The sequence below is a fragment of the Aptenodytes patagonicus genome, chromosome 3 (assembly GCF_965638725.1).
Source record: "Aptenodytes patagonicus chromosome 3, bAptPat1.pri.cur, whole genome shotgun sequence".
Lineage (NCBI taxonomy): Eukaryota > Metazoa > Chordata > Aves > Sphenisciformes > Spheniscidae > Aptenodytes > Aptenodytes patagonicus.
In genome coordinates, this window is record NC_134951.1 from 130572988 (window position 1) to 130593428 (window position 20441).

A 20441-nucleotide genomic window follows, 5' to 3' on the forward strand; every position below is an offset into this window, starting at 1 on the left:
CAACAAACCACAAAGCCACAGAAAGTCAACTCTGAACTCGAGCGGGACTTACGGCCTTCCCGCCACGCCGTTTTCCTCACCCGGCTGCCTCAACGGCCAGCCCCGGGGCTGCGCCCGCCCCTTCCCCCTCGGCTCCCCGAGTCTGCCAGGGGCTACCCCAGCACCCCGTCCGCAGAACGGGGGGGGGGCACAGGGAGCGAGTCCCGCTTCCCCTCGGCCCGGCCCCGCGGGGTTTCTCCTTGTGGAAACGCCTCGCTTGTCTGCAAACGGCGGGCCGCGCGTCTGCGGGGCGCGGGTGCCCGCTCCACCGGGGCACAGCTCGGCAGGGCGCAGTCCTCGGCCCCCGCCTTCCGCCGCCGCGCCGGAAGTGGGCGGGGCGGGCGGTTGTTGGCTCGCCGGCCGTTCCCCGGTGTGTCGTCACGCCGCGCCGCTGGGTGACCGCCGGGGGCCGGGCCGGGCCGGGCCGGGCGCGCGGCTGGGGCGGCGGCGGGGCGCGAAGCAGCGCAGCGCCGGCCATGGCGCCGCCGCCGCCGCAGAAGGAGATCGTCTACAACAAGCTGCTGCCCTACGGGGAGCGCCTGGAGGCCGAGGCCGCCCGCTTCCTCGCCCAGATCAAAGACAACCTGGCCCGGGCCGTGCAGCTGCAGGAGCTGTGGCCCGGGGGGCTCTTCTGGACCAGGAAGCTCTCGACGTGAGTGCCCGAAACGGGCCTTCCCCTTTCTCCGGGGCTCTTGGGCTCCCTCCCCGCCGGGGCGGGACGGGACGGGGCGGCGGTGTCGCGCCCGGGGTTAAGGCGCCTCGGAGCGGGGCCTGCGGGCCGAGAGGGTGCGAAGCCGGGGCGCCGGGCTCGTCCCTCCCTCGCGGGGCCGGTGGGGCTGATTGGGAGGGCGGCGGAAGACAGGCTCCCTTCGTAACGGTTTCTCGCTGCGCCGCTTACTCGGAGCCGAGCGGCTGCCGGCTGCCCCGCGCCCGCCCCCCGGCTCGGCTGAGAGTCGGGCGGCGCTGCCGAGGGCCGACCTCCGCCAGCCGAGCGCGGGCAGCCCCGCCGAGCTCCGCGGGCCAGCGCTGGCCGGCCCGGCCGGCTGCCCGCGCCTCTCCGTCGGTAGCTAGGCGTCAGTCCGTGTCTTACACAAGGCCCGCGAGTACTTCGACATCGGAAATGGGGACAAAGGTGGCTTCGCTTCCAAGAGCTCGCCTGTCGTCTCTGAAACTTACCGCGTTTTACGAGTCAAGCTCTTGCGGGTTGGTTCGTTGTTGGTGGTGGGTTTTTTAACGCATACTCGGCCACCTGTTTCACCTCTTGCCTCTTTAAGGAAGTTGTGCGAGATACCATCTCCGTGTAACTTCTGCTGTGGGAACATGAAGTCTTTCTCAAGACAGGCTATTTGTTAGTACAGTGCTAGCAGGATTAAATGCTGGCTTAATGCTGTGTGAACGCCGTTGGTGCCCTTGATATCTTGCCTGTACTGTGGCACAGCGTAGTTTATGCTGATGTTGGCTCTGCTGTGCGTGCTGGCAAAGTGTTTTTAATACAGATAAAAACACAGTGGTTTTGTAGGTAGCACTGACTAGAACATCGGTTTCTCTTAGTGAGTTTTACAAAGCATACTTAACCCTTTTTTCTTAATAGCCACTGTTTTGGACCCTCTGGCACTGAAAATGGCATCATATGACAATGACTCCTGTAACTTCAATCAGTAAACCATATTTCTGTGGATGTTTGTCATATTTTTTTGCTGAATGCTCTGTGTGCCTTCATAAATGGTGTTTCCTATGCGCTAGAAATGATGAAACGTGCTTTTTGTACAATTTTGAGATCTTCACTTACAATTTTCCTCCTTACATAAGTAACTTTTTTTACATTAATTGGGAATTTAAGATATATTTGGCAGTCAAATCTGTTTGATACGTATGTATTGAAATGTAAGTGTCTTTGTACTTGCCAAGAGGCATTCTTGGATAGAATTACATTGATGGTTGCAAAATGACTCACATGTTTGCGTTATGTGACAGTTTGAACCCGCTTGGAAGCAGTTCAATACTGTTTCCCTTCCCTTTCCCGGCCATCTGCTAGCTCATACTGGTTTCAGTGGTACCTGTTGTCTTTGTACCTGTGGCAGAACTTCATATACTAATCAAGTTGAAATAAACTGTAGCAGTTCTTACTACGAGAAGGATCGGCATTAGCTAAATAGGGTAAATGTGGCACATAAGTCCTTTGAAAATGTGCAGGGTTGTATTAGAATCACTCTGTAAACTGCAATTACTGTTACCAGTTTAGGCTTCAGGGCAGTGAATTCAGCCTATTGAGAACTGCTGCTATGCTACTTTATGAATCACAGAAAGGTCAGGAGGCTCTAATTTGTGGTTTTCCACCTACTCTTTGAAGTTTGAATTTACCGTGTGAGTTTGCAACTTGTCTGATGCCTGTTAGTCCCAAGATTTCTTTGTGGCATATTATATGCAGTAAGACTCCGAATATGTTTGGATGTAGGCAGGGAAGGAAACGGTGGGCCTGGTTTAAAAATAAGCTGGTGTACTTAACTTGAGAGATGTTTTGCTTCTTAGTTTAACTTGACAAAGTACTTCCGCGGGATGAAATACCGTAATAAAAGTTTAGGCCTAGATGAAACACTTCCAACCATATGGTGTTCTGATGTCATACCTAAGTCAAATTATAGGATAATGACAATAAAATCAAAGTTTTGCTGTCTGTTGATAGCAGGTGATTAATCTCCAAATCAACTTATTACCTTTTTCCCTGCTGGCCAGCTATAATAAATAGCACATTTGTTTGATGGAAAAAAAAATTGCTCAGAATCTTCGTAATGGCATGATCACTGCTTAGCTTTGTTGCAAATGCCTGAATTATAGAAGTCAGTATTCTCACAGTATTCTGTGAAATAATTTATAATTCAGAACCATGGCTGACATGTCTTTAATCTACTTCTTGTACAGATACAAATGTTAATAGAGACATTGTAATATGTACATACATATAAATGAGTAAAGGAAAAAATTGCATGCAGATTATGTACTTGTATAGTTACACCTCCTCAGGTAGTTGCAACTTTATACAACCTGTATAAACCCTGTAGAGTGTGAAGAATGAGAGTGAAACTCAAATCTTTTTTTTTTTAAATTAAAAACTTGAGTATCAGTTACTATTTCATGATGACAGCTGAACCTGAGATCTTGTATTTCTTATACTCCCAACAGCTGAAAACATGACTTGCACATAGTTATCTTAAAGCAGCTGTTTCAGCTGTCTGATGTCATGAACTGAGTAGGGGAAAAAAAGAGCAAAATTTGAGTTTATCAGATATAATGTCTGTAAGCTGATTTGCATGATTTTATACATAATTTTCAGCGATGCGAACTGGTTCTTTGATTGGGATGCATGTGCGGAGTGTGGCGAGAGAACTTTCCTGTGAAGACAGAAATAGTGCAGTTACTTAAGTAACTTACAACTTAGTGGGACTCAGTATGCAAGTAAAACTGCTTGCCTCAAAGATTGGCATTTAAATCTGTAATCATTACCCCAAGACTCCTCCGACTTTGGCTAGTAAAATCTGTATCTTATAAAATGCTAATCTGGTTGTGAAAGCAGAAGACTGAATTTCAGTTGTATAACTTGCTACAGTGTGTGTGGAAAAAGCAGGTTGCATCAAAATCATTTGCTTAAGTGGACTCGTGTCATGCTCTTTTATGGTCTCTAGGTCAAAAATAGGCTGCTGTTTCAATTTTTCCCTTTCATGTTTTATATAGAAACTTTGTGTATAGATTTTTTCAATTTTTTTTTTTTTTTAGAACATAGCCTGTAAATGAGCATATTAGTATAATATGAACATTTAATAGTTACTGTATGTGTAATTGACTCTGCAGCCTGGAAAACACACAAATGTCTTTCTGTGCTTTCTACTTCAGTAGGCAAGAGTAGAGTTTTTGGAGCTGAGGGACGCAGTTTCTGTCCTGACAATGTTATTTTATGTGCTTGTCAGGTATAGGCTTATTACAAAATGACATTTAACTCTCTTGCTGTAAGGTGTGGAAAAAATGCAGCTCAACTGTTTTGAATTAGAATGACAGGACACGAAGTTACAGTGAGGATGAAAACATCTCAGTGGGACTTTGCTGAAGTATTTTAATCACTGTTGTTTATAAATGTTGTGTTATATTTATTTCCCTCTCATCTTTATCAGAAAAATATAAGTTTTCCTTTTGGATGCATAAGGGATGTGTGTGTATACAGGTACATGTGTTTTAAATAGTCTTGTTGAGCATGATTCATTGTTCTTCATATAATTTGTCAAAAACTGAGTTTTAGACCAATCATAATCCTGTCCTGTGTGTTAGAAAATGAAAATAGGTAGCTAGGAATTTAGGAGAGTGCTTTATTCAGCTTCGTAAGTCAAGGCAATTTTTAACTGTAGCAGAGCAGCCAACTTTCTAGGGCAATTTAGGATGTCCACTTGATATGATATAGTACATTTCCTAAAAATAGGTCTATTGTAATTGTGGAGTGAGAGATTGGATACCTAATAGTTTTAGAATAGGGAATTGGCTTTTTGGTTCTCCCCCACCCCCATCTCCAGAGATCCTGTACTCTGTGCAGAAACAATGGAGCTGCAAACAGAATTTTCACTTCTAATCACGTTTTTTTAGGTTGGGTGGGTTTTGTTGTTGTTTTTTTTTTTTTCTCTCCATGTAGCTGAACTCCAAATCAGAACCCAGTGGACCAGCACAATGAAGGACAATTTATTTATCCTTTTTGCAGTTGACTGGTAGAGTTTGAGAGCCCATAAAACCTTTGGTTTTCTTAAAGGAGGAATCAAAAGGGAGGTGGAATTCAGATTTCAAGAATCATCACAGTGTAGTATTACCTGCCTTCATATAAGAAGCTTTATTTCTTGTTTTGCAGCAATTTAGTTCTAGAATTAATTTTTTTCCCCCAATAACCCGATTAGTAATTTTTTATCCTGAAGAGCCACTGTTTATATGGTGAACATGCTTCTGTGTGATTAGCCCCTAGGCATCCTTCAGGATTCATGAAGTTCTGCTTATATTCTTCTATTTAGTAGTGGCGATATTTCATCCTTTGTGAGGGAATATTCTGAAAATGTTGCCGTTCCCTTCTGTTACATTTTACTCATTTAATCTTGAGGAAAAGGTGATTAGCCCCTTTCTAGAAGTAATTAGTTTCTGTCATTGTCTTAATGCACAGCTGGATTAAGACAAGTAACTGATGGTTTTAAAATCTGCCTCCCCCCCCTACATAAAGAAGCTGTAAATATGGGAGCAATTTGGCATCTAGTTCTGCTTCTTGGGCATAGTGACATCTTTGTGTTCAGTATGTTTGTGTACTTTACTCCGTCATCTTTTTCTTAATTAAACAGTGTTTTGTATAATAGTACTGCTGTTAGCAAATGTCAAGAAAGGTAACCAGCCAAACACTTTATTTTTGTTATATATAGCAATGCTGACAGACTAACGGGATTTCTTACGTATTGTTTCTTTGTAGTTAAAACTTATTTTTCAGGCTTCTGCAGTTTCTTTTTTTTTTTTTACTCATACGTGAAACAATGAAACCAGCATTCTTTGTTACTTTATGCCTAGTATTATGAGAGTGGAGAAGTATATGCAAGTGTATATGACTGAAGGATAATGAATTGGAAGTTACTAAAGATTAACCTTTATTTCAGAATGCTCTGTTCCACAGTGAAATGAGCCTTTGGTGTTGCTGTTTTCTTTCCCAGATGTGTACTGTCTTGAAAAGTACAAACACTCTTGTAGGCAAACTCCTGTAAAGTTTGATCATTGCATCAAACACTGTCTTACCATTTTATTAAACAGTAAGTGAAGACTAAGGGAAATGACTAAGTGGGAGTGATACGACTGTGGCTGGTCATCTCTCATGGTCATGTAAAATGCCTCTGATTTGCCTGTTAAGTCTAGCAGGCTGTTTTCAAGGCACGTGCTTTTCCTTTTGAGAGTCTGAGAATAGCTCTCACGTCTGCTTACGAAATTTTTGTGTTGTCCTGATTGTTACCGCATTTATCTTGGAAAAGCTTCCAGACTTTCACATTGGGTTCTTCCCATACAGTGTATGAGCAACGCATGCTTTTAGAAGGTAAAATATTGCAATTAAAATAAGTGTGATTAAGTTATATACTTCTGTTAGCCCTCACAAAATCAAGTGTCACTCACCTTTTTTCTGAGGATTCTTTCTGCATGTCCATTTTATGAATGTGAAAAGTATAGGTGTTCAACTGTTGATGGTGTAATTCTACAGGTAGGTAGTGTTCCTGGCCAATCCAGATAATTTAGGTTCCTGTGGTAGAAGAGTAGGTTATCCTGTATTTTGTTTGTTTCTTTCTGTATTTGAAATAAGTAAAACACATTGAAATGAGCATTAGTGAAAATACTGCCTGTCAAATGTAAAAATCCCCCCTTGCAATCAACGGGAAAAGGGAAGTGGAAAGAAGTGCTGTAGAGTTGGTTCGTTTTTTCTTTTTTTTTTTTTTCTGAAAACTGGTGATTATCGGTTTGCCTGAGCCCTGCAGTTGTTCCACTGTGTATTCAAGGGAAACTGGAGGAAGGTTGAAAAAAAACTCCTATGAGGAAAGAGCAAGGGGACTTGGTATATGTATATTTAAGGAAACTAACTCTTTTTAGTAAGATTACTACCTGTGGGTGATCCTGAAAGTTCAGACATAATTTTGTTTTAAATTGAGGAACAGGGATGTGGGGAAGTAGGAAAAAAAAAGTGCTCCAGCAGTTGTGTCCAAATCCCGTGTGCTCTTGTGTGCTTCATGTAAGTGTGTTTTATTAAGGGATCTGAATTTTAGTTCTCAGGTAGTCAGTTCTCCCAATGGCAGTTCTGCGAGGAATAAAAGTTTACAGAGGAGGATGAAGCATTTGAAACTAAAACAGATATAATATTGAATTAAACTCCTCAATGTCGCAGGAGTCAATTTCAGAAACCAAATTCAGGAATCAAGACAGTTAGTTTTCGTTGTTACATCAGTAACTGCTAATGTTTGCCCCTTTAAAATTACCTAGCCTCTATTACTTTCAAGTAGGAGTCCTTCATGGATGTTTCCTTCCTAATCTTCTCATGTGGTGGTTCCAGTGTAGGATTCTGCAATGTGTGCTGCCCTGCCTACCAAATAAGCAGTGTGACATCTGGCATTCTTCACATTACCAGAACAAGCCTTGATGCTCCACTGGTGTATATTTAGCAACAAATCAATCCAACCTCTACTAAATCTTAAACAAAAACAATGAACAGGCTTCTCAAAAAATTGTTTTATAGAGGTTCATATCTTGTATGCTTTGTCTAACTGCTACTTGGAGGACAGCGTATTTGTAAGGTTTCTTATGAATCTTTAAGAATAGTTGGAGCAGTAATAAATAGGCAAATGTGTTTCCCAGGTGAGTAGTAATTTATAGTTGTGTGACACGTAAAATGTTGCACTAGAACCTTGTATAGGTTTTGCTGGTGCAGAATGTCTTTTAAGGCTTTAAATGTATTTCTTTTTTCAATCTCAACCTGAAAACAGTAAGCACTTCTTCCAGAGTTAGTCCTAATGGATCTACACTTTCTTAAGATAGTAAATATAAGGGATAGCAGTGCAGTGTCTAAATCAATTATTCAGCCTTACTGGAAGCTATCGGATTTGGACTTTACTTGATACTTTTTTTATTTTATTATTAGCTTCTGGTTTGTGTCCTGTCTGAAAAGGATAGGGTATAATAAGACTGCTTGTGACAGTTGTTGTGTTGGGGGTTTTTTTAGTTTTTTTTCTTTTTAAGAGAAATAAATACATGAGGATATGGAAATACTAAATTTAATCGCTAGTACCTTTTGAGCTGAGGTGAAAGAATATGATCCTTGTTTTTGTCGTATCTGGTGTGAGCGTGAAGTTATGGTATTTGTAGAATCTTAGAAGACTGTAAACTTTGTTTGGTCATTCTTTTTCTTTCTGTAGTTAGTTTCAGTTGTCAATCTTCCTTTGCTGTATATCTTCAGGTTCTTATTTGTTGGACTTGTGAACCAGATTTTAGTTTTGTTTCATTAAACAGCAAGTCAGATGGAGTCTGGCTCAGGTCTTAGATAAAATGGAAATGTTTAATAATATTGCTGACTCATCTTGCGTTTTGTTTGTAGATACATCCGATTATATGGGAGAAAATTTAGCAGAGAAGATCACGTGCTTTTTATCAAATTGTTGTATGAGTTGGTAACAATTCCAAAACTGGAGATCAGCATGATGCAAGGATTTGCACGCCTGTTGATAAACCTGTTAAAGTAAGTACAGATTTCTGCTGACTACTGAAACTTTCGTCTCCGAGTAGCTGATCACTTCACTTGCTTAATGTTGTTATATATTTTAATGTAATAGTATGTTCTATTACAGGTTACTTCACTTAATCTCCCCTGTACAGATGATGTTGGTTAAAAAGAGTTCTCATTATGCAAACACCTTGCCCCTTTCAAAGCTTTAGGAGCGGTACTGAAAGTGAAAGAATGTCAGGTCTTTTCCCCTGTTAAGAAAAGAAAACATCTCAGAGAGCCAAGTGTTAAGGCTGAATCTCAAATAGGGAGAAGATGAAGACTGTCTCACAACTGTCTCACAACTTGATGGTGTTTATTTCACTTAGTCAGACTTTTCCTGAAGATCTTGACAGCTTCTGCTCATGCAGAAATGCTGCAAGTCGCTAGCTTTTTTCTTGCTTGACCTTCCTGCAGTTCGTGCCAAATGCTGAAGATAAGCACAATTCAGAGCAGTGATCTGGGGTATTCTGATATGCAGTGTGTCGATGTAAATGTTTAATCCTAAAGTGCTCATTGGTGTTTTTTTTTCTATTAGGAAAAAAGAACTGCTTTCTAGGGATGATTTAGAGTTACCATGGAGACCACTTTATGAAATGTTGGAAAGGATATTATACTCCAAAACAGAACATCTTGGATTAAATTGGTTTCCCAAGTAAGTTTGCATTTAAAACATTTGATAGGCTATAAGTACCTGTAATGCTTGAAAGTACTTTGAAATTTGCTTTTAATACCTGGCATTTGATACACAGTAAATATTTTGCTTATATTTTCATGAAGTATATTTCAGTAATTGCATGCAAGACCCTATTAAATCATGTATATCCTTCTGCCAGTGAGCTGTGTTTGTTATGATGTTCCTCTCTTTATGAATGTGATTGAGTTCATTTCTAAATATGCTGGAACAGGGGTCTTAACTTATTTTAGGATGATAACCCACAGTTTAACAGATGTAATGTTAAATTCTTAACGATATTCAGGTTAAATGTCTGCTGTTCAGTTATGTAACACAATAAGGGTTTGGGAAAATAAAAATGGTACTGTTCTTAAATATATGTACTGTAAGCATTCCCAGTATCTGTAATCTAGGTGTAGATCAGTATGCATACAAAGAAAAGTGACGTGCCTTCTATAGGAAATATGTGTGTGTGTATGTATATATTTTCCAAGTGATGGTATGATGTGATATGGACGAATCAATTTTTTTCCCAGTTAAGAATTTTAGAAATGTTCTACTGATTTTAAAAATGAAAACTTGTTTTCTTTGCTTCCTTTATGCTGCCAATCCCTCCCCATCTGTCAAATTTGCAAAATTGCATTTTTTCTAATAATTCCAATTAGAGAAGGTCCTGCTCTATAAATTACAGATTACAAAACATGTTACATAGATAACTCATTGGTTTTTTTGAGTTGAAACTTCATGTAAAGCAGTGCAGGTGAAAATACTTAATTGGCTTTAAAAAAAAAGTGTTCTGTCCAGGGATATTGAAGTACTACCACTGCTTCCTTCTATTGAGTGGAAGATCCTATTGCTGATAAGTGACATGAACAGAAAATATACGTAGCCTTCTAACTTGTTACGGAGCATTTCATGCTGAATTTCTCTCGTGGCTACGTAGCTGGAAAAATAATTTTGCTAATTGTACTGTTTTGGTAAATTGCATTATTTTGCTAATTGTAGATATTACTTGCCAGTGAAAACCCAAAAGAGCAGAGTCTTTTCTAGTTGGTTTATTTTATGCGTATGCCAGCACCTACTGAAACTGCGTACTTTGCTCTGTGGGGATGTTGACTTTTCATTTACTGTGTGAGAAGCTAGCATAGTGGGGAGGAGACTTTTCCAAGCGGGAAAAGAAGGTTAAGCTGGGAGGAGGATGTCAGTTGTGATGGTCTGTCTGAAACTTTCAGCTTTTATTAACTGTATTAGGTATCAGACACTCCATCTTAATATGCAGTGCGATTTGTTCTCATACGGTGTTTTTTCTTTTTTTAACATAAATTTTGAGGGCTATCTTTTTGGTGGAAGTCGAGATATTTTTAAAAACTGAGTTGATTTGATTTGTAGCTGTTAATTTAACTACTGTTTTAATTTTTTTTTTTTTTTTTTTTTTTACATTCAGTTCATATCGACCAGGCTTGTCTTCACCTAAAACATTTGTGCTTAATGTATTACATAGGTGGTAAGAATGACTTTTTGTTTTGTTCAGCTCTGGCCGATGTGTAATCTTCTGCATGTCCTGTTAGATTGTAACACTTGTCACACAGGTGTAATTTTCTGCATAAATAATTGTATTGGAAAACCAATGTTAACATTACACCACTGTTTATGAGAATGTCGCACTGTATGTAAACCTTTCTAATTGGGGAACAAGATAGCGTGTGTGAAGTGGCTGATAAAGTGGCTATATGCTAACTAATTTAACCAGCATATATATTTCAAGGGTCAAATGAAAGATGAATTTTACATTTGAATAATTGCTGTGTCTGAACATAGACAAAATCAGTATTGGTGTAGGAGTGCATGTCACAGAGTAAATGTACCTTACTATTAAAAACGATGAAATCATGGAAAGTGCTTTAGCAGTGAGGTAATAGGTTCTGGAAAATACACCCAGCAACAACCTTGTGGCTGTGAAGTGTGAAACAAAGTGTCTGTATTGGAAGAGTTTATGGTGAATTTTTGCAGGGAAAACCGTATCAGGAATTTTGGTGTATATATAAATTCAGAAAACTGGTATAAGCGGAGGTGGAATTGCAGAGGTTTTTGCTTTGTTTGGGGTTTTCTTTTTAGGAAGAAATTTTTAGTTGTACTAGTCCAATGAGAGATTGATATTTGGCTCACCGTAGTTAGAAATTTGTGAAACTGTAGCTGGTTGTTCTTTTCATTGTCTTAATTTAAGCTCTTGTAGTGGAGTGTCCACTGCAGGGCTAGAATTTCACCTAAGGCCTGAATCTGTCCTGAAAAACTGAAAATGGTGCTTTTACTGCTTTTTGATAATGTAAGAGTCAGCAGTGTCAGTTTATATGTTAATTGTTTTAACTGAAACATGTTTCTCTTTGAAAATGCAGGGGAGAAAAAAAACAGATTTACAAATTAATATGGTCATGTCCTTTCCAAAAGAAGAAAATAATCATGTGGTGCCAAAATGATGACTAGTGATAGGGGTTGATAGTATTGTTGGGTGTTTTTTAATATATCCATGTGGCAAGACATAATAATAATAAGCTAATAATACTTCAGGTAATAAGGAGGAACTAAAAGCAAAGAAAACTGAATGGGATGAGACATTTTCCTTTATCTCACTAAATACGCTGTTGTTTCAGTAATTAATAGGAGATACCTTCCAGTGTAAGTGGCTTCATTTATCTCTCGAGTACAACGGTTTTAATACCTTATCTAAATGGTCAGCATTAAATACCTGAGCAAGGATAAGAGTACAAACTACAGTAGGCTGATCCGCTCCGGTGTGGTTTATGTATATAGTTGTTTGCTGTTGTGCTCTATTAATTCATGGCTAGGTTTAGTGGTGGAGTAGCATACAGAAATTTGCGAGTGCGGTAACTGTAGATACTTCTGAGCAATTCTGCAGTAACAGGCATGCAGAAAGTCTAACCAAAAGTGGAACAGAAGCCACTGCTAAAAAGCTTGAGAGAGTTTGTTCAAAGTGATAATGAAAACAGTAACCAGCAGCCTCTTGTTCTCCCCAGCTGCATCATCCTCTCCTTTTCTAACTAGTAGTCATCAAATGAGAATCTTACAAGATGTCTTCTGTAGTTTAACGATGTCTTCTGTAGTTTAACGGTGTCTTAGATGGAAGTTTCCTTATGTACAAAATTGTCTGCTGTTGCGTTTTTCTTTCTAGCTTCCATTCTAAATTTGTGATCAGAAGACAGGAGGGGACATCCCTTCCAATCTTTCTCCTTTGCTCTCTTCCACTAACAAATGCTGAGATCTGACTGGAAACTTGTGAATTTGAAAGGCTTGTTGGTCTCTGGCATCTGTGTGTCTTAAAATTCCTCTGTCCTTCAGGTTCTCCTTAGTAATAGTTTACTTCAGTGGAGTGTCATAGCTTTTGGAGTGGGTTAGCTTTTTCACTTGTTTTGTCACACAAACACTTTTCATGTTTCTCTTTAATGCTCATAAGGAATGCTGCTGGTTCATGCTTTATCTACTCTTGGAACAACTGTTATCTCTTTCCTAACTCTTTCAAGAACGGAATTCACTTTAACCCAGAATCTTTATGAGCTTTGTACAGAGTTTGATCTTACTTTTGCTTAATGAATGGTTGGCCATTCCTCTTCAAACTTTAGAAGCTGTCAGTCAGCTCAAAATTTTCATTCTGGGAGAGGTCATGGATTTACTTTGTCACTGTTGCATAAAATGTACAGAATTTTGCATCTTATAGAGCACTGCTTGAACTGAAGTAGTGGTATGGGGGCTGGGTGGGCTTTTGCTGGCTTGCAGTGAATGTTGAAGTGTTGAAGGGAAATAGTGGTTTATCCGTTTTATATTTCTCCTGACTGGTATGGGATCAGTTTATTTTGTGTAGGACTAGAGAGAGTGTGTGCATGCTCAGTATTTGTGTGTCTCAATTAATTGACCTAAACTGATCTTTGGTAAAACTCTAAAGATGATACATTCGCATCATCTTTTTCTGATCAAAATAGCTTTCCTGTATGGTAGCTTTTGATGATGAACTAAAGGATGCCATTTTTCTGTTAAGAGCACAGAAAGTACATCTAAAAAATGTAGGAAGTTCTTCTGCCAGAACTTTTTTTTTCATTCAGGGAATGTTTTTTGGTAAAAGTGCAATTTAGTCTTGAGCTCATCTTGTAATAAACAGAAGATTTGAAGAACATGACAGTTTACTACCTTTATGGTTCCATTGATCGATCACTCTCCTCCCCCTCCCTGTTATTCTCTGAGTGTATTCTGAGGTTTAGTCATTTTAAGTGGTTTGATGGCATCCTGTGACAACTCACGTTAAAATGATTTCTCAAATAAGTTTTCTTGCTATGGATGAAAACACTTTTAAAATCAGCTGTTAATTGTGAGGGAAGCTAATGAAATAACCACTGATTTGCAAACAGTTCACTTCTCTTTCTTAGAACCACTGGACAAAAACCAAAACCAGATTGAAAAGGACAGATGTGGTATTTGGAGTCTAATAATAACAACTTTTTGAAGTCTATTGCCTTTATTTATCTTACAAATATTTATGAAGTCCATAAATCCATTTTTTTCTGTTTGTGTTTTCAACTTCCCCTAAGAAGTTACCTTGCTCTGCTGGTCATTCATGGATAAAACGCAGGATATTACTTATAATGGTAATAATTCTTCACTTAAATGCAGTAAATACTGGAGTGGTATATGAAAAGTAGAACCAGGAGTTTAGCAGAGCAATTTTAATCGTTATGATTAGGTCTGTGTAGAAGGCGATTAGCTACTGCATGTTCACAGAAGACATCTAATTGCATCAACATTATCTTAAGCTCTTGAGGGAAAAATGAGCAAATGGTTGTTTACTTTATGCTGTCATTGAAATTTGGTAATACGCTATCCCTAAAGTTTCCTTTCCTGTTTCAGTTCTGTAGAAAGCGTTCTGAAAACACTCGTGAAGAGCTGCAGACCGTAAGTGTTTGTTGGCTTTTTTTTAAGCCTGTATCTTTAATATTACTTTAAGAGGGGGAAGAAAAGTGTTTAAAAAACCAAACAAACAACAAAAACCCTCACAAAACCCAAAAAAAACAAAAACCCAATCCTACTAGACATTCCTTGGCTGATTTTGTCCCAGCTCATCTAAGAAGCTTGGGGTGGAAGGTAGAGACTTTTCTGTTTTACTGCATTATGAATGATCAACACCGCAGGCTCATAGGTTGCTTAAAATGAAAACAAAATGACAAGCATGTTCTGTGGTATAATATTTAAACGAAGTGTAAGTGTTTGTTTTTCTTTTTAAAGCCTTGTTTGAAAATCTGTTAATAGTTAGTTAAGCTAGGATATCACTAGCTAAGGCCACCATTGCTTTTGATCTTTTGTACTCTTTTAGGTTCACTGTGAATGTGTGTGCCTGAACCAGTCTTGCTCTCTGCACTAATTGACTTCGTTAGCAGCTGAAGATACTGCAAAGATGCAGAGAAGAGTCTTGTTCTCTTTTATTTACCCTTCATATGGCCATTTGTAGTTATCGTCTGCTTTCATGGGAGCAGTTGTTTTGCATACTGATGTTACTCCATTGAGCGTTCCTACAGGAGATGCTGTTCTAAACACATACTGTTAGTGTGAGGAACATAAGGATAAAGCAACCTTACGCTTTTGCCAAATACATGTGGTTTTGTAGCTAAATAAAACCCCTTAGTTTTCAATGTTGATTTTTCTGGTATCTGTTACGAATACGAAAGTCACTGAAGCAGTGTGTTTTAAAAATAAAAATGTGATACTTGTCTCTTGAAAATTCTGACTTAAGGTTGGGACAGTGATAACATTACTTCCAATTGGCCCCATATCAACTGCAATAATTACATTGTATAAACAGCTGTATCTGGTATGCATTTTAAATACTGCATTACATGGATATTTAGTTTCTTTTAAAAGAAATTCTTGTAGTGTTCTGATAAATGTTCCTCGTGCCTTAATCTTTTCTTTTATATTGCATCAAATGTGAATAGTAGTTGTTTGGTTTTGACCAGCCTTCACACTGAAATGGTTTTGCACTGTACAGAATCTTTTCTGGTTCAACAAGACAAAGAATCTTACATTTGTGGTCTTAAAATGATGCACCGTGATGTCCTTGATCTTAACTTTGTGTTTTGTGAAGGTTAAATGGAGTTGAGGGCTGCCTATCTATTGCCCCTGGGTACATGGTCTTACTGTAAAACTAAGATTTTATGACAAATTAATAGATAGCTTTAAATATGTTTAAAAAAGACCCAAACTTTAAAGCCAAGCCTGCATATGTTCAGTGGTTTCCTTGTTTTCAGGTATTTCCCAGAAGATGCCACTGTGGAGATGCTAGATGAATGGAGGCCTTTAATGTGTCCGTTTGATGTTACCATGCAAAAGGCTATTACCTACTTTGAACTATTTCTACCTACTACCCTTCCTCCTGAACTTCACCAGAAAGGTTTCAAGTACGTGTAGTTGAATGTCTATTGGTATAGTATTCTGTTGCAAATGCAAGCGATTATCTTTTACAGGATGACTTGAAGTCAATCAGCAAAATGAATGGTGGCTTTTAACAGCATTTTTGGAAGGAGTTCAAGACAGAAATTCTGTCAGCATTCTTCTTTTGTAAAAGTTATCTGAGGGAATCTTAGTACCTCTTCTCTAATGATTCTCCCTTCTCTAGAGTAAGGTATACAGTATACAACAAAGCAAACTAAATTGAATTAAATGGATTTTAATTCTGAAGGAATAGTCCCACAAGTTAACATCATTAACCATAGCACAGCTTTAAGTCCTACCTTCTATTTAATTTGGGGTAGCTTCTGATGAGTCCTTCATGTAGGTTAAAGTACAGCTGTTACTACACATTTGGGATTGTGAGGTAGAGGTTTTCAGTTCACTGTCAAGATGTGGAAATGTGGGACGGTTGGAAGACTGCTATAGGAAATGAGTTTGAGAATTAAAGGAGAAACATTTGCAGGACAGGACAGTATCTGGATCATCTTTAAGGTAGAACTATTGAACTTAGAAACATAAGCCAGTGATGTTTAGTGCATGTAGAGATTACTTAGGCTGGTTAGGTTAAAAGTATATTTGTGATATAGGGTTGGTGAAAACTTCAAGGAAGGAAGTGAATATAGTTGATAAAGGTGAATTTAAGTTAGGGATTGGTGTGGAGGGTTTGCGTCCTTGGCTTCAGATGAATTCAGAATAGAAGCTAATGACACTTGTAACCATCGGTCAATAGGGACAGATTTTAGATTTTAAGGTAGAGAGAAATGAAGTGTGATTTATTTTATCTGTTTTACTTGTGTTGGGTTGGCAATATGTAATGAAATGGCGAAGCTGAAGTAGATAAGGAAACTCCTGGAGAAACACTTGTGTGAAAAGAGGGGATCAGAAAAGAGTAAGAGGAGGAGAGGTAAAGAAGCAAGGACTGAAAGTCTGGATCAGTTTGGGGGTAGGGAGGATGCTGTGGGAGACAAAGTGATACAAGTACGTCCATGTTGATCCCTGTTCTTGTGAATGAGTTGAGGGGCAGGTGAGTTCCTGTGACCACCGGGCTAAGTGAGGGATAAATATCCAGTGAGGGAGCTGCTTTCACAACATCAAAATAATTTTTATTCTGTTCTCTTGCAGGCTTTGGTTTGATGAATTTATAGGCCTTTGGGTGTCAGTTCAGAATCTTCCTCAATGGGAAGGGGTAAGTATTTACTTTTCACCTACACTAGGAGAAATCCATTTAAATGTTCCTACAGTGTGCTTGCAAGGCATCGAAGTCAAATAGTGATATAATGGATTTTTTTTTTTCCCTTCTGCCTTAGCTGGTACAAGAAAGCAGAGACGACAATTTTGTGATTGTTAGCAAGCAGTTACTGGCTGAGTAAATGAGTCTGCACTTGTGCTTGATGAACATTGTTTAATGGCTAGCTCAGGCAGCTTTTCTTTCCAGCCTTGGGAATGCTGGCACTTTCCAGACTGCCTGCTAATGCTTACAATGATGCAAAGTGGTATTGTGATGTGTGTAAATTATAATTCTGTAAAGTCCCATCTTTTATATCTTAACACATCTTTCATGATCCCTAATTTTGAGTAGTAATGCTTTGCCTTGACTGCAATGAGTTGTTATCTTTATTTTAGGTACTGTACCTTTATTTTAGGTACAGTAAAGAACCTGTACTCCCCTTGGCCAAAAATACCATTGGGCTGTACCTTTCAAGGAAAATAGCCTACCGTGTACCTGTCTGCCTTTTTTGTGTGTGTCTCATATGACTAGATACAAACTTGGGAAATAAAATAACATCTCATCCTTGAGACACCACCACCGGCAGCTTAGGTGCTATTGGTGTCAGCTGACCTGTGCCTTGGCTTTACTGCAGTGAAACTCGGCATATTACCAGCTTTCTTCCATACTCAGTATGAACATAAGCTCATTGACCATCTGGCTCCTTTTGCTAATCTCCTGCCTGTATACACAAGGAGGACTTCTCAGTGTCTTTGGAGAAAGCTGATTTCCAAAACGCTGTGGGATGCTACCTTTGTAGTACATTCCGTTTCTGGCAATTTCTTTGTGAAAAGGCTTGTGCGTAGGTCTTTCTGGTTTGAGTTACATTTCATCACAAATAAAGGAAGGCAGTCTTTGTTCCAGCAATTGGCAGTTGTCCAGATTTGAACAGGGATAATTGCTAAAGTTTTATTTGAGATTATCTGTAGATGCTTTTTCATCTTTCTGATGAAAATCAGAAAGGCTATCCAAAAAATCACAGTTCTGTCTACTCTTTCTGACAGAAAGATGACAGCCTGCACTTTAATATCATGATTTGGTTTGTTTCTGTCAAACGGTCTAACAAATAATCATTAACACTCTTTCCTAAGTTACCTCTGATATTTTTTCCCTTGTCCACTGAATTCTGACAGTTTGCTCAGAAGGCCCAAACAATTTTATTTTTTCCCTAAAGCTTTCACTTCTTATTTCCTTTGCTGTCTTGTCCACTTCTTAAGGGCAGGCTTGTTCATTTCTTCAAGCTTGGATACAGATAATTAGACATATGGGTTCTGACTATGCAATCCAATTTAAGCCTCTGTATGCTACAAGCTTTTTCTCAGCTTGCTTTGGCGAGAGTTAGACTTGCTGTTTGAAGAGGAGCTATAGAATCAATTGCCTTTGTGCATGGTAAGGGGTTTTTTTCAGTAGGTATTTCCTAGTATCAAACAAAAAAGGTAGATCATTTAAGAAAATGTAACACTTGTCTTCAGGCTGTGTCAGATGTGACTGTCCTGAATTGAATTAGTGGTTTTTCCAAAGCTATCATGTCCTTTAGACTGAGAGGTAAACTGTTCTTCTGTGAATATGTGTCTCTGAATTAGGCAGGATTATTTAAGGCCCTTCCTTTTGGCTTCACCATAGCTTCAAGATACTGATAGAGGCATCAAGGCTCTTGGAGACCTGATAGGTATTTCCCTATTTGGACAAGCTCATAAAAGGAGTGTTGAGGGATTATGTGCTTTCTCACAATCAGGATATGAGAGTGAGACTTCATCCCCTTTTTTGTTTAGTCCTGATAACTCTCTTTCCTGAGGACATCTTTCAGTTCTCTTTTGGACTCATGAGACTGTCTTCTGACGATGGAGTATCTAATTCTTCATAGATAGTCATCCCATGATGACTGCCTTCCCATCTGACAGCTAATGCCTGTGACCTTTATGAGCCTTTATGTATACCTTTATACATGTATAAACCAAAGCTTACAAACATGACAGCCATTAGCACAGACAAGCGCACTTTAGGTAGGATGGATCCTGCAGAAGCTAAATAGTCCTTCAAGATGTGTTGGTTGAATTTTCTTCAGTGCCTATATATAGATGCTGTATTAGGCCAGTATCCACATTCAGCTCATGTGAGATAACTTTACTGGTGAGGAAGCACCATGAGACGAACTGACAATCATAAGCGCTTGTTAAGCTGCTCCAGCTCAGAGTTCCCATGGAATGTGTGCATGGCATGTCACTTTCTGATCAAAGTTATCAAGAACCAGGACGATGTATCGGCAGCCAAAGTGGATAGCTCAGCGCCCTTTCCCTTGCCAGAAAGTCGTTTGTCTTTAGATACCTGTTTATTCTCTTCCCAAACCTCTTATCTTCTACAGAGCCTGCCTTTCTCATTCTTGCACAGAAGAGGATTCCTAATGTGTTTGTTGGTAGGGTCGCATTCTTCAGAATGTTCCTTAGGACATTTTCCAGTAACCAATCCAAATAGTCCTCTGTGCAAAGGCTATGAAAGTAGATAGCAGGCTTCTGTTAGAGAAGTCAACGAAATCACCAAGCTAGAGCCTGTTCTGTTACAAGATTTCTGCTTTGCTTAAGCCGTGTTGTGGGTTTGCTGGGAAATCTCTCTTCTAACTGTCACCTGGAGTTTGTTCCAAACCTTCGCTGCAGAGATGAATTAGTCTGCTATGCCCAGTTGATAAAATGGTGGTAGCGTTTGAAGGACTCTGAAGCTTAGTACAGGTGTCTCTCTGTAAGCTACTACCAGGAGACGTCTGCTGTGTGGAAGCTGTTCAGAAAGGGGAAAAAGCTCAAAACTGCTCAACAGGGAAAAAGATATTTCTTGGCAAAAGCTAAAGTCTTTGACATCAAATAGGTCGAGTGTAAGTTAGTCTGTTGCTCATCTACTGTTCTTCAGAGTTTTTCTAACAATAAATGGTTGAGAATTAAAATGATAGTGAATGCATTCTGCCTTTCATGTTAATTCACAGAGCATGGGGAAAGGGAGAGTGTGCGTATACCTTCTAAAAGTACTATTAGTACGCCTTTACATTTAAAAAAAAAATTTGAAGAGTTAGGGGTGTATATTCTGACAGGCTGCGTCTCCCAGAACTTAGATCACAATTACCTGCTTTGTAAGTGCTCAGATGAGTAACGAGTTGGGCTCCTGAAGATAGGATTTCAGCTGCATTATGAAATATGGTATTGGTGGCTTCTGATAGAGTGAAATCTCCCTTTACAAGTGCTTTAGTGCCATGGGTAGCTTTTATCTCGCATTTGTAAAGTGGATTGAGCATCTTTTATTATAAATAAACTCTAATGAATATTTCCTTCTTTTATGGTTGTTTTCAGCATCTAGTAAATCTTTTTGCTCGCTTGGCCACTGACAACATTGGGTACATAGACTGGGATCCGTATGTACCAAAGGTAGTATTTCTTAATTTATGAAATTATTTTGTTTACTTTGAGATAAGTCTTCAGTGTTACTATGCTAAGAATAATTCATATTCCCTGTATGGGTTTAATACTGCAGTGGCCCAGTTTTTCAAATGAGGTGCATTCATTTGAAGACCTAAGTTTAACTTTGAAAATTTGAGCCATCCTTTTGTGACAGACAGCATCGGAAGTTGTTACTGTTATCACCTGACTGCAAACCAAACCAAAGCAACAACGTAC

The 20441-nt window shown here is 39.3% G+C and overlaps 1 protein-coding gene across 2 annotated transcripts in view; it reads left to right on the plus strand.

Moving 5' to 3' along the window:
- Window positions 1-493: 493 nt before the first annotated feature.
- The window catches only part of PSME4 (proteasome activator subunit 4), a 70192-nt gene continuing 50244 nt past the window's right edge, over window positions 494-20441 (plus strand). For both annotated transcript variants that reach the window (XM_076335214.1, XM_076335215.1), the window contains exons 1-7: window positions 494-691; window positions 8171-8311; window positions 8874-8990; window positions 13923-13967; window positions 15317-15466; window positions 16641-16704; window positions 20118-20192. In XM_076335214.1, the coding sequence (XP_076191329.1) occupies window positions 516-691; window positions 8171-8311; window positions 8874-8990; window positions 13923-13967; window positions 15317-15466; window positions 16641-16704; window positions 20118-20192 (768 nt within the window). In that variant the 5' untranslated portion in view covers window positions 494-515. The remainder of the gene's footprint in view (window positions 692-8170; window positions 8312-8873; window positions 8991-13922; window positions 13968-15316; window positions 15467-16640; window positions 16705-20117; window positions 20193-20441) is intronic.